At 47.4% G+C, this 12337-nt stretch overlaps 1 protein-coding gene across 11 annotated transcripts in view; it reads left to right on the top strand.

The window, feature by feature from the left end:
• Positions 1–12337, top strand: part of ARHGEF9 (Cdc42 guanine nucleotide exchange factor 9) — a 190149-nt gene that overhangs the window by 153406 nt on the left and 24406 nt on the right. For all 11 annotated transcript variants that reach the window (XR_009968798.1, XM_062640082.1, XM_062640080.1 and 8 more), the window contains one exon: positions 5957–6088. Coding sequence is in view for 10 of the 11 variants with exons in the window: in XM_062640082.1 (XP_062496066.1) it covers positions 5957–6088 (132 nt within the window). In the remaining variant the exon portion in view is untranslated. The remainder of the gene's footprint in view (positions 1–5956; positions 6089–12337) is intronic.

Genomic DNA, 12337 nt, shown 5'->3' with positions numbered 1-12337 from the left:
CTATCCTAACCTCAGGAACTTGCCAAATCATTCCTCCAGGCTTTTTTCAACTACTCCAGATTTTAAGCACAATATTACAGCAATGTCCTTCAGCTTCTCATAATCTAGCAAAACCACTCAGAGATCTGATGGGAATACAGCTACTGCCCTCATTCAAAGGAAAACAACCTTCTTGCCATTTCTATTCTGTATTTTGGATCAAGAAGAGTCATAGAGTTGTGATGAGAATACTAAAGGATGAGAGCTGGGTCCAGCAGAGGACTTCACTGCTTCATTCTTTCCTCTAAAGTAACTTCTGAATCATCAGATGCAGCCCCTACTTCACAGATGTCTGTGTAATGGTCAGAAGGATGCACAAACCCCCAAATACTCAGGAGTTAACCGGTCTAATGTGGGAGAAATCAAAAGCAGTGCCACATGCTTAGATCTGTCCTAGATATGTCCTAGACCTTTAGGCATTGCAAACCCAAGCTGCTAACCTCCAGAAACTCCACTCAGCTGATGTTTATCTATAGGACATGTGTACCAGGGCATAGACCATCAGGAGTTGATATTTTACCCAGCCTGTAAGGGTTGAAGCCCTCATCTTCTGCATATAGGCAGTTATGGAGTGGAAGAGGATTTCCTGGTATGTCTCCCTGGCTTCTTCCAGTCTATGGGGAATGTGCCTTTGTTATATATGTCCAAGGGTAGAACCCACAGCATTACTCTCCCCTCCTTCTGTGGCCTTAATCCTCTGATTAGAGTCTGTGCCCAAAAGTGCTCCTTTTCTGTCCCTTTGTGTCTTCTCTCTGTTTCAGTGAGCACTTAATAGTAAACAGGATGAGCATTTGCAGAAGCACAAAGCTGATGGCAGGTCACTTTGAATTGGTGTTCTCCAGCAAAGATGGCCTAGGAATCTTGGTCTTCTACTCTCTGATGGTGCACTTGGTGAATTATTTCAGCAGCAGAGACTAAATGTGTTAAGCACATTGAGATCTTTCACTAGTGCAATGTCTGGTTTTCCTCAACATCTCTAGACCAACCATGTTGATTCTCTGATTTGAAATTGCATTTTCATCTCTAAATTCACCCGTGTTTTGCAATGAGATGTTGAGAAAAGGCTGTTAAAGGAGAAGAAAACCCCCAAACCAAAGAACAAATGTTTAGTGAGTGGATATTTGACACGTCCTTGTATACAAAGTATGTGCACACATTTTTCTTGCAAGGAGAGGGTGTTATTGAGCCTGTGTACATATTGCTGATCCTGAAACAAAGAGAAAAAGCAGGGGCCATGTCCTAGCTAAGTTAAGCAGAAGGGATTTTACTGAATCCCATGGAGTTGTGCCTGTGTGTTTCAGGATTCATTTTTATCCCTCAGGATTTTCTGCATGGCCTCATGAAGGTGAATTTCAGGGTCAGTGTTTGAAAAATGTGAATATCCTCGAGTTAACGAGGCCTGGGTTTCTTTTCTCCAAGAAGTCATATAGGCAGGGGCGGAGGGGTTAACTTGCCAGTGGGACCCTGACTCTCATGGCACCTGATAAGCTGTGGCAGTCAGGGCATGAAGTCTTAAGGAATTATTGGCAGCTTTGACAGCTTTATGCAAGTAATGACTGAGCAGATTCTTAAGGGAAGATTCTGATCTCACTGACAGCTGTAAATGAGAAATAATCCCCATCACTTTGAAATGTGTTCCTGTATAATTCTTAGGAGCGTGGTCCTGACCAAAAAGCCTGGCTTGGCCTGTTGCCACCTATGACTCACTTCTTGATTTTCTAACCTGAATTTCCAACACATAAACAGCCCTGGAGAGGTGCTCTCCCTGCCTACACCGAATTCTGTAGTGCCTTTTGTCCTTTCAGTTGTTAATGGCACAGAATGTAGGGCTTCCACCACCTCCCACAGAGACCTTTCAGTGTCTGAGAGCTCTCCTTGTTATGAAGTGTTTCCTGATGTTCAACATCTATTTCCCTTCGCTCAGCATCATCCCCTTCCTTGTAGTTAAATACCCTCAGATCAAAACAGTGACATTTAAAGGCAGGCACACAAAACCAGCACAAGAAGTTAGCTGGAACGGGTTCAGAATAGTCCATGAAGTCTCCTCTGGATCAGACTTCAAACAGGCCAGAGCCCATCCTGGGCAGTCTTTACACACTCAGTCCCTCCTTGTGCTCTGAGAGAGAGTTACAGATCTCAAAGGTTACTGGGTAATATCTACATATGTACACGCACAACAGTACTATGAAGAGGTGATTTCCACAAAGCCCATCATCATTTTGATGTTTGGCACAGGAGAGAGCCTTGTTCATTTTAACTTGCCATTTAAACAGCTTACTTTGGTTTATGTAGTTACCCAGATATCTCTACCAGAGATTCCCATGGCTGTCCGCTTTGGCAGGTTTCAAGAATATTGAATTTACATGGAGGGGAAAATACATACAATTGAGAACTACAGTGAACACTGTCCTTTTAAATGTCTTCCCATTCTTGTTATTTGGTGCCCTTAATTACGTAATACATAGTTGTAGGCCTCAGCCTAATATTACGTTATTGAATCCAAGAATGACATGAAAGAAAGAGATACATGCAACCAAAGAAGTGTTTTCAAAGGGAGGGCAGCCTGATGAGAAACCCTCCTGGGGAAAAATCGTATCAGGGACTGAAACACATCCTTCTTTGCGTATCCTTCTTTTCTTTTTCCTTTCCCCCAGCAGCAGAAGGTATCAAAAATGAGCCCGTTGAAAAGGACAACGTTTCTCTTGCTTTCTCTGATCTTTGTGTAGCCCAGAGTGCTAATCAGCCTGTCAATCTCTAATTAAAGAACAGCAGTGGCAGGCAGAAGAGAGCCCTGCTCGCTGAATGTTAACTAGAAAAGGGGATTTTGTGCCCAGTGGTGACAGCAAAGGATCATGTCAGGAGGTGGGCTCAGGCACAGGGGTGTGGGTCCTGTGGCTGATGAGCATTTCTGAGCCTGGAACAGCATTGCTTTTGGGAAGAGGGAGCAGAGCAAGCTGGGAAGTGTAGCCTGCTCCAGCTTGCAGGGCTGTGCCCTTCCTTCTTCTGTTGGTGCTCCCAACAGCCTTTGTTTCCTAACACCAGTAAAAACCCTTTGGTTCTCCCCAGTTCCTTCTTACAGAAAGTGGTGGTCACCTATAGCATAACTGGGGAGCTGATGATGGGCAAATTCCATAGCAACAGAAGTTGTGGTTAGCCCTTGGACTTTATGTGTCAAGCTCAAGGGAGCAGGAAGCGTCCATCCAGCCTGGATCTAGGTGACCTGCTCGCATTACTGCACACTAAGTAGTTGGACTCTGCCTGTGTCTGCATGAAGAAAAGAGGAGTCAGCTTTCTTTTTCCTGCCCTTTTTATGTAGCGGGATGCACAGTGAAACCCTTGATGCAGGCTTAGGATTTTTATTACAGGCTTATAGGAAAAGAGACCTCAGGAGGCCATCTAGTCTTCTCTTGGCCATTTTGCTGCTCTGCTCTGCTGAAGTCAGGACATCTGTCAGTTCAGAGTAACTGAAAGCTCAGTCTCTTCCTTTTCCACCAGTGTTTCTCTTAAATACAAGAGAATATGGATGAGCCTTGCTAGGAGTTGGTTGGAAAAGAAAATGGAAAAGGTTTTTCTTTTCCTTGTTTTGTATAGGATTGGAGGGGTCCAGGCCCAGGCCCAGCTTTAGAGAAGGACCTGAGAGGCAGTGTGGAAAGCCTGCCTCAAGTCAGGACCCACTACTGGGGCATGCTGGGGTAGTCAGGATAGCAGTGGGGCAGAAAAAAACTCCTCACCTTGCCCACCACCCTGCAGCTGACCCTGTGAGCCCCCCAGTAGGAACACTCCACCAGCAGAAGACAGTTCCTGCTGTTCAAAGAGGGGCTAGAACTGTGTTGGGGGGGGAATGCCTTTCAAGGTTCACTGCATCTGCTCTGGGAGGCTCCAGTGGCACAACCATGCTGGTGAATTGCTCTAGCAGCCGAGGGCTTGAGGAGCAGGCCAGGGAGATGCTGCTATCATGGGCTGCAGGCTGGCCAGTATGTTGCTATCCAAAACTGTTTGCAGTATCTCTTCCCAAATTTGCTAACCCAGAGTTGGAAATCATCTCTTGCCAGCCTATAGACTGTACATATAAACTCTTTTCCCAACATGAGAAATGCAATACAAATCCTATCGTTTCAGATCCGAGTTTTGTTGGGTTATATTGCTTGCAGGGACTACACAGTTTGGATTCAGCTAATCAAGTAGAAGTGTTTACAGAGCCCTCTGTGTGTCCTCAGGCTTGAGATGCTACCACAGGAGTAAAAGACAAAACTGGCTTTTCTATTTTTAGCAGCCAGCCTCTTCTAGGGTCGCCCCCTCTCATAAAAGCTCCCATCCATAGGCTTGTATAAATCTTCTTCACATAAGCTCATATTTAGCTCACAGTTTCTCCTGTGTTTTCTTCAGAGGCTTCTTATCCAAGGGCTTGCACATACCTGAGCTGTTGCAGCAGCACTCAGGTCCATAGTTTCTAGCCAGGAGGCTGAAATCAGACCCTGACTCTTGAGACTCTGCATGATGCACAGCCAGTCCCTTCTGGGAATGACCCTCTGTGTTCTTGGGAAGTTACCCCTAATGAGGCCATCAGATACCCAACCCACAGAAGTGAGATAAATACCTCGCTAAGGCGATTTGAAAGCCTGTGCTGCAGCATGATGATGCAGAGACTTAATGAAGTTGCTGTTGTCACAGGGCCCAGGGACTCAAGCAGTCACTTCCAATCAATGCTCAGAGGTTAATTACACATTTACCTGAGCAGCAGCCTGAAATCCTCACCAAGAAATTAGGAGTGGGGGTGACTCTGGGTTGCTTTGGCACCTACAAGTGTAAGCTCCACCAGAGAAGCATGCTGATCTACATATCCCATAGCTGCTGAACCTTTACAAGCTGTTTGCTGAGATTTGGAGATGGTCTGGTCCCAGAAATTGGTTCTAGTTTGGCATCAAAGCCAGAACTGCGGTAGCTTCAGAGCCAAAAAGGAGGGAATAAAGCTTTTCTCTCCCTTGCTCCTGCATCCTGTTCCTTACCTGTCAGCTGAAGTCATCCTGATTATTCCTTCTGTGGTGGTTCAGAGCCACTGAGATGCCCACAGGGCCAGTGAGGGTGAATTCACCCTTTTTTTTTAATCCATAGATTTTAATTAACTTTTTAAGGAGTCCAGCTCATCCCAATTAGTGGAGGGTGAGTGCATTTGTTTCCTTGCAGAGTGGGAGAGCGGGTGCCGTGTTTGCAGGGCCATCTGCTCATGAATCCTTAAAAAAACCTGGGAGAGGAAAACAAGCGTTAGCTGGAGGCAGAGGAAGGGTGAGGGCATCCTGGCAGCCGGCTGTGGGAGCCAGGCTGGTCCTCACAGCTTCTGGGAGATGGGGAGCTCTAATGAGCTATGGGAGAAGGGACTGGAACCGCCTGAACAAGTGGGAAGAGACAGCAATCTGGAGGGCTGAGTTCTGGCAGCCACATGGGCAAGGGAATTGATAGCCCAGTGTCGATGACTTTGGGATTTCAGGAGGGGACGTGCCCTGGGATGCTGTTCTAAAGGGAGCGGGTGCCAGGGAATTTTTTACCCTGAGTACAAAGTGGCTCTGTCTTGGGAGGAGGAAGGGCCTTTGCTCTCAGGATGCCATCAGCACCTGCAGCGACTTCCAGGGTCTGGGGTAGCTGGAGAGGAGGGAGCAGGAACAGTATCTGGAGCAGCCAGATACATCATTGCACTGTGAACCATAATGACCATGCTTTGAGTATCCACACTTCCCTTCCTTCAGAACTATCCCTTATCTCCAGTTTCTGGCCTGAAGTCAGATAGGTGGTGGCTTTAAGAGCTTCAGAAGGGCCAAAATCTCATTTAATTATTGCTTCTCCCCATGCTGCAAAGAGAACCATGTCCTCTGCCCTGGCTGGGAGCAGAGGTTCACTCGGCCTCCTTCTCTGTGCCCTCCAGGGAGATGATATCTTGGACCGCAGCTCAGAGTTGATCTACACGGGGGAGATGTCCTGGATTTACCAGCCTTATGGACGGAACCAGCAGCGTGTTTTCTTTCTCTTTGATCACCAGTTGGTTCTCTGCAAGAAGGTAAGGACATCCAGGGGGAAAGCAGCACGGTTAAGGACATACTGTGGACAGGCTTTCCAGTCCAAAGTGGTTTGTAGAGCAAGGTGGCTGTTTGCTTCACATGCAGAAGAGGACATGGATGGCACTGAGGAAGGGCAATCCACAGGCTAGAGATACTGAGTTACAGGATGGTGAGTATACTGTGATAGAGAGATTTTTATGCTCGTAGCAAATCCAGCCTCCACTTGTTCATTTCATGCCTTTTTCTCATGCACCCCTTGTTTGGCTCATTGCCTCACTTCTAGTTTGAAGTTTTGGTTGCTGTATATGATTTGGGAGTCGATAGCCCTGGAATTTCTGTATGAACTATGAAGCCTGGCTCTTGGGCAGACAGCTCAATTACTGCATCAAATGGTAATTGCTGCCTCTCAAAGAAGTCTCAGGCAGCCGCCTGGTCTGTGGCAGGGTGTGTGTGTTGTCACTTGGTGAGATGCATTTTAAAGCTCATGTAGCTGCTGTGCTGGATTTTACAGGGCACATCTCTGCCATGAAGGCAGAGGAAGGTAGTGAGGAATGCTGATGCTAATGTGGTATAGTATTAATAGCAGCAGGTGAACTGTTTGGGAGCAGCTGTGTTAAACAGCAGCATCACAGCTGTACTGCTGTAGTCCTGCTAAGGTGATCCCAGCTAATTACTATCACAAGTGTACGACGTGAAGTGACAGAGCCCATAAGCCCTGGGTGCCTCTGACCAGGATTCACTGACATTCCCACTGCAGCCCTACAGATAACAGAGCTGAGGGAGTCCCCTGGCCCGGCTTCAAGTGGGAGCGAGGGTGAGCTGCAGGCAAACACACCGGGGCCGTGTTCCTGTCACATCTCATCTGCTAAGGACAGGTTGAGACCGAGCCGGGGGCATGGCAGCCCCCGGAGGAGAGCCGTGTCCCGCAGGAAGCGGCGTGGGCCAGGATGTGGGAGGCTCCTGACTCACGGCAGCATCACTGCCCGTTGCCGCGGTGTGCGGCGCCGCGGCCAGTGCACTTCAGTGGGTGGCACTTTCTGCTCCTGAGTCATGCTTGACTGAAATCTCACCTTCTGGAATGCGGGTGCTTGTTTTTCCCTTCCTCATTGCCTTTTGCTTCTTTCCTGGCTCTGTAAAAACGAAACCAGCCATAGGGCAACAGTGGCCAAGTCGGATGTTCAGAGCACTGTCACAATGAGCCTGGCAGCATGCAGCTGGGGTTAGTTTTTAATCTTGACCTCCTACACTTTGTTTGTCACCCTGAATTTCCAGTTCCTAAGGCAGCATCCAGTTTGGCTTGCACTGGGTCTGATCCAGAGAGGTATTGAATGTTCCTTTATCTCCCACTAAAATCAGAGCTGGGATTTCCATGGTCATCAGTATGACTGGAGAGTGTTCAGCAAGTCCCAGCAGCCTGCTCGGGCTCCAGAGGTTTTGTCCATATGCAAACAGTTTTGGTGTAACGCTGTCCTCTTCCCTCATTCAAAAGGCATGTGGTGGGGTGTGTGTGACAGGGCAGAGTGTGGTGGCCCATCTGGTGAGCCTGATATGAGGGCACATGGTTCATACCTTGTAGTAGGTTCTCCTGCGTCTTTTTTTCCAGCACCAAACTGCAGTTGTTACTTTTCAGTGTTGGGGTAGGAAGGAGATGGGGTTGCAGCTGGATTTTCCCATCTTGATAATGTTTTCCGTGGACATTATTAAGGAAGATTGTCTGAGCACGGAATCCAGAGGAGTGTGAGCTCACATTTTGGGATCACACATCCTGTATGAAATATATCTGAATGATTTATAGCCTCTGCTGTCTTGACCCTTGTGTCAGGCTTTGCTGTTACAGATGCCAGCAGGCAGCCATCTAGCAGAATAACCTCTGCTTTAGAGCCAGAGCACTGTATCCTGGGGCTTTCTTTGGGTAGCACTTATTATATCATGGTGCAGGAAGCCTTCCTTACCCCATGCTTTAAAGTTACTCTGAGGGGTATGAAATATGCCCTGCATATTCCCAGGGACCACAGGGATCCTGGCCAAGGATGGGCAGAGCACCGTGTCCTGGGATATTTGCTGCACAGCCTGGTGCCAGGCACAGGAATTCAGGTGCTTGTGCGTGGCCTGAGCTCAGTGCTTTGATGTCCCACTTCAGCAAACCCTCAGGGAGCTGGAGTTGTCTGAGTCCAGAAGGGAATGTTTGAGATTTCCAGAAGGCCTCAGAGCTCAGACTGGCCCAGGGCTGCCTCCTCCCCTGCCTCCTGTACAGGGAGAATTAAATCCTTTAGACGTTTCCAAAGCAGGATCTGACCTCCAGGCACAGACAGTGAGAAATTCATGGACAACCTGACCTGTTTTGCATACGGTTTGTTTAGTCAACGAGCCTGATCAACATACCCAGCTTTGGGACCACTTAGAATGGACATTTCAGTGAATCTTCCTCTTCAGAACATCTGCGTGTGTGGGTTTGCTTCAGATACAGTAAATTAATAGGTGTGATACATCCTCAATCATGATGCAGTCTATTTGAGAATAGGTCTGGTTTTGAAGTATAATGCTTGAATTTTACCTGTTTGTTGGTCAAAAGAAATTTTTAATAGAAATAAGGAACTAAACCCAGATCCATAGTTAAATATATCACAGATAATTTAGTTTGATGGGAGCATGTTAGATACCCTGAGAACATCTAGAAGACAAGCATTTATTTCAAACACCTCCCACTCCTCCATCTCTTCATTGCAGTTACCTGCACATCATCCTCACCTCCACGACCTGTTGTCTCCCTGGTACGTGTCTGCACTGCAGCAGCTCTGTGCTGTAGAATCCCCTAGTAATACACATGGATTCTGTGGCAGACACTTGATTACATGAGTTGCTGGTGGACCAGATCCTGATCTTCGCAGGTTGGAATCACCCCTTGTATCTTATTGCTCACTCATCTCCTAAAGGTGATGTGGACTCAGCAGATGGGTGGGATGGACTGAGAGCTACTGGTGGAGCAGCTTCTCCAACGTGTCCATGTTTTCTTTCCACTGGCTGCATGTCCTAGGATTTTGCCAGGGGTTTTTGCAGTGTGAGCTGAGCCAAGGGCCTGTCTTTGCAAATGGGCATACAGGCAGCTGGTGGTTACCGGGTTCATGGTTTGTTTGCATGCAGAGGGCTGGATATTAGGATAGTCATTAACATGTGACTGTCTTGAACTTTATGATTGTATTAATCTGACTATGATGAACTAGTCATTAATAGAGTTCAGCTGACAGGAAGGGTGTGATGGCACTGCTTGGATCCAGCCATCCCTGGTAGCCAGTGGAAGTTTTGCTGCCTCAGACTGAGAAATTCCAAATGCATTTCCATGGCCACCACGTCTGGGAGAACTGACAGGACTTCAGACCTAGTTTGTGAAAATGAGTAATTATAAAGGGCCGCATTCAAATGTGCTGACAGATGTTACTGCTGTCAGAAAAGGTATATTTATGTCTCCCTTCCAAGCAGGAAACTTGCACTGAGGTTTACGAGGGCTGCATGAAGAGCAGTGGCAGCAGGTGGGGAAGCTGACATTATAGCAGGCAGCTCTCCTCAGTGGCAGCCAGCTTCTAGAGGGAGAATTTCATACATCAAAATGATTTCTGAGCTTTACAGATCTCTTTGGTTAGACTTTGCCATCGGAGACGGCGCTGGTTCCCTCAGTGTCACCCCCAAGTGAGAAGTTTAATAACATGAAATGGTCATTCATGGTCAGCTCATGCTGACCATTTCAGTCTTTAATAAAGTGAATGCTGAAATAGCAGAGGGTGCAACTAGGTGCTGCAGAACCTTCCCAGACACTGGCTGAGAAGGGGAGCACTGAGCTGGTTTGGATGTCTGCAGTCCCTGGTAGAGAGCCACCGGGAGAGCTCATGATTTAGATCTTTGCAAAGCTGGGGAACTTTTAGCTATTGGATTAATGTCAGGCTCTGCGAATGAATTTTCTGCCTGTGTTTCCTGAACCAGAGCTGGGACGTTGCAGTGTGCCTGAGGACAGAGTGGTGCTCACTTCAAGAGAGGCTGTCACTTGGTTACCCTAATGCAAAAATGCCTTTCGGAAAGGAAGGGAATAAACTCTGTAGGAAGCAAGCACTGGCCTCAGCTTGACTTAACTGTATGTCTGTAATCAGGAAAGAAGAATACATATTCCAGTATGCTAACCGTAATTACCAAGAAATGAAGTCAAACCTTGATGATGGTAGCATTAAAAGCTGTTGCCTTAGAGGCACAGGGTCTACTTTTCTTATCACCCTCAGGTTGAGAGAGTTTGACACAGGCATGCTTTAAATTAGCAAATCACAGTACTTCACTTCCAGGCCTGTGACACACAGCATTAATTCTGATCATGGCTTGTTATGCCGGCGGATGCTCGAGGTGCACTTCATGGAATAGATGAGGATCTTCCTTTTTCTCTTCTTGGATAATAGTTTGGATTTTTCAATGGGCTCAAGAGCACTGTGGCATTGAGGCTGGAAATGATGGTATGAAGTATGAGGAGTTAACAGTTTCTGCACCAAATGATGCTTTTCTTTCACGAGTGGTGGAACAGCCCTTGATGGGGCTCCGTGTTTAGTGTTTGCTGACAGCACAGAAAGATCAGTGACTGTATGAAACACATTTAGTTTTCATTTTCAGTTTTTATGTGTCTCTTGTAATCAAAAGGCAATGCAAACTCCAGCTTGTGGTTTATTGCTATTGCTGTCTTCCCTTGAGCTCTCGGAGCAAAGCAGGTTGGATGTGAAGCAAAATGAGAGCAGTTTAATAGCAGTTGCCAGACAGTCAGCCAGAAATAGCACTGCTATAGGAAAGAGAGTAAATAAAATAATCCTGTCAAACCCCACTGCAGTTCAGGTTTCCAAATGGGAAGATAAAAGAGACATTTCTGAGCCCTTTTAGTCTACTTCCCATATTGCTTCTGTTCAAAATATGGGGGGATCTTTGCACCAAAACAATGGCCCTGCTTTTAGTACGGGCTAAATAGGTCTCTCGGGGCCAGCTGAGAGTCTTGTTTGCAAACACTGAGCAGCACGGGGACCATTCCTGTTACTTGAAGTGGTTTTTTTGACCCACAAGGAACACTGGTTGACTTGTGCAGTACATCCCAACCCTTCCCTTTCCCTCCCAGTAGCACAGATGTCCACAAACTGCCCTGGTTTGGGTGAGTCCTGGCTCCAGCCTGCAGCAGGGTGGGAATGGGCAAAACATGAAAGCAGGTTTGTAGAGAACAGGTTCCCACAGCCTGGTTCATGCCCATTGATGAGAGTGGCTGCAAACAAGGTTTGTGTGGGTCCAGACCATAGAGCACAGCAAGGAAGTTTGATCTTCCCATTAGTGTCCTTGGCTAGCAGCTAGCAGAACACAAAGGATGAATTCCAGCAATTGACAGGATATGTATTAGAAAAAGCACTTTAGCTTTCAGATACGGCATATTCAAGGAAAGGAAACATTCCTTTTCATGGGCAAAGCAGTCCTGTGTGCTTTGCTCAGTGACCCTCCATGGTGAAATCCAGAAAGGGTTGGATTTAGAGTCCTGCGCAGCCTGTGCTTTCTGGGTAGAGAACAGGTTCAGCCTACCCACAGAGCCACGCAAGAGGCAAGATGCTGTACAATACACTCTGTGCCTAGTTTTATCGCTCCTGGGATTGCAGTGGGTGTCAGTTTGGCTTCCAAGCCCAACCTCTAGAGCTGAATCTCTAACCCCTTCCTGCTGTGGCCTTTCAGCAGCACAAGGTTAAGCCCCTGGGAGCAAACTGGCAAGAGTTGAGTGAAGAGCTGAGTGGCTGCAGGAGGGTTCCCATCTCCTGTGATTAGCTCTTTGGTTACGCACTTGACCTCACCAATGGGACTGGGCTTGAGGTGGAACAAGGCACCAAAATGCCACCGATGTTCTACTAAATATATTGAGCAAAAATAGCATTTCCCCAGCAATGCTTCCAGCTCCAGTCCTCCCCCTCTGATCCCACACTGCAGCTTCATGGAGCTGGCAGGAATGAATCAAACATCTCTGCCCGGCTCGGGAGACAGACACTGCTGAATAATCCATCAGGAATGTGCCCAGCTCCCCAGCACAGCTGTGCTTGGGCAAGGAGGAGTTACCTGAACTGATATCACAGAGGTTTCAGCTCCCCTCGCCCCATGGCAGCCCTGAGGATCTTGTACCAATGTGGCCTATCCTAGGAAGCTTGTGGTAGGAAGCAAGTGGCTGAGGTGGTGTCAGAGAGGTGTTGCTACATGCCCCG

This window comes from Pezoporus occidentalis, unplaced genomic scaffold (genome assembly GCF_034315485.1).
Source record: "Pezoporus occidentalis ecotype Australia unplaced genomic scaffold, CSIRO_AGI_Poc_V1 ctg63, whole genome shotgun sequence".
NCBI classification, from domain to species: domain Eukaryota; kingdom Metazoa; phylum Chordata; class Aves; order Psittaciformes; family Psittacidae; genus Pezoporus; species Pezoporus occidentalis.
This window is presented reverse-complemented; position numbering and strand designations above follow the sequence as displayed.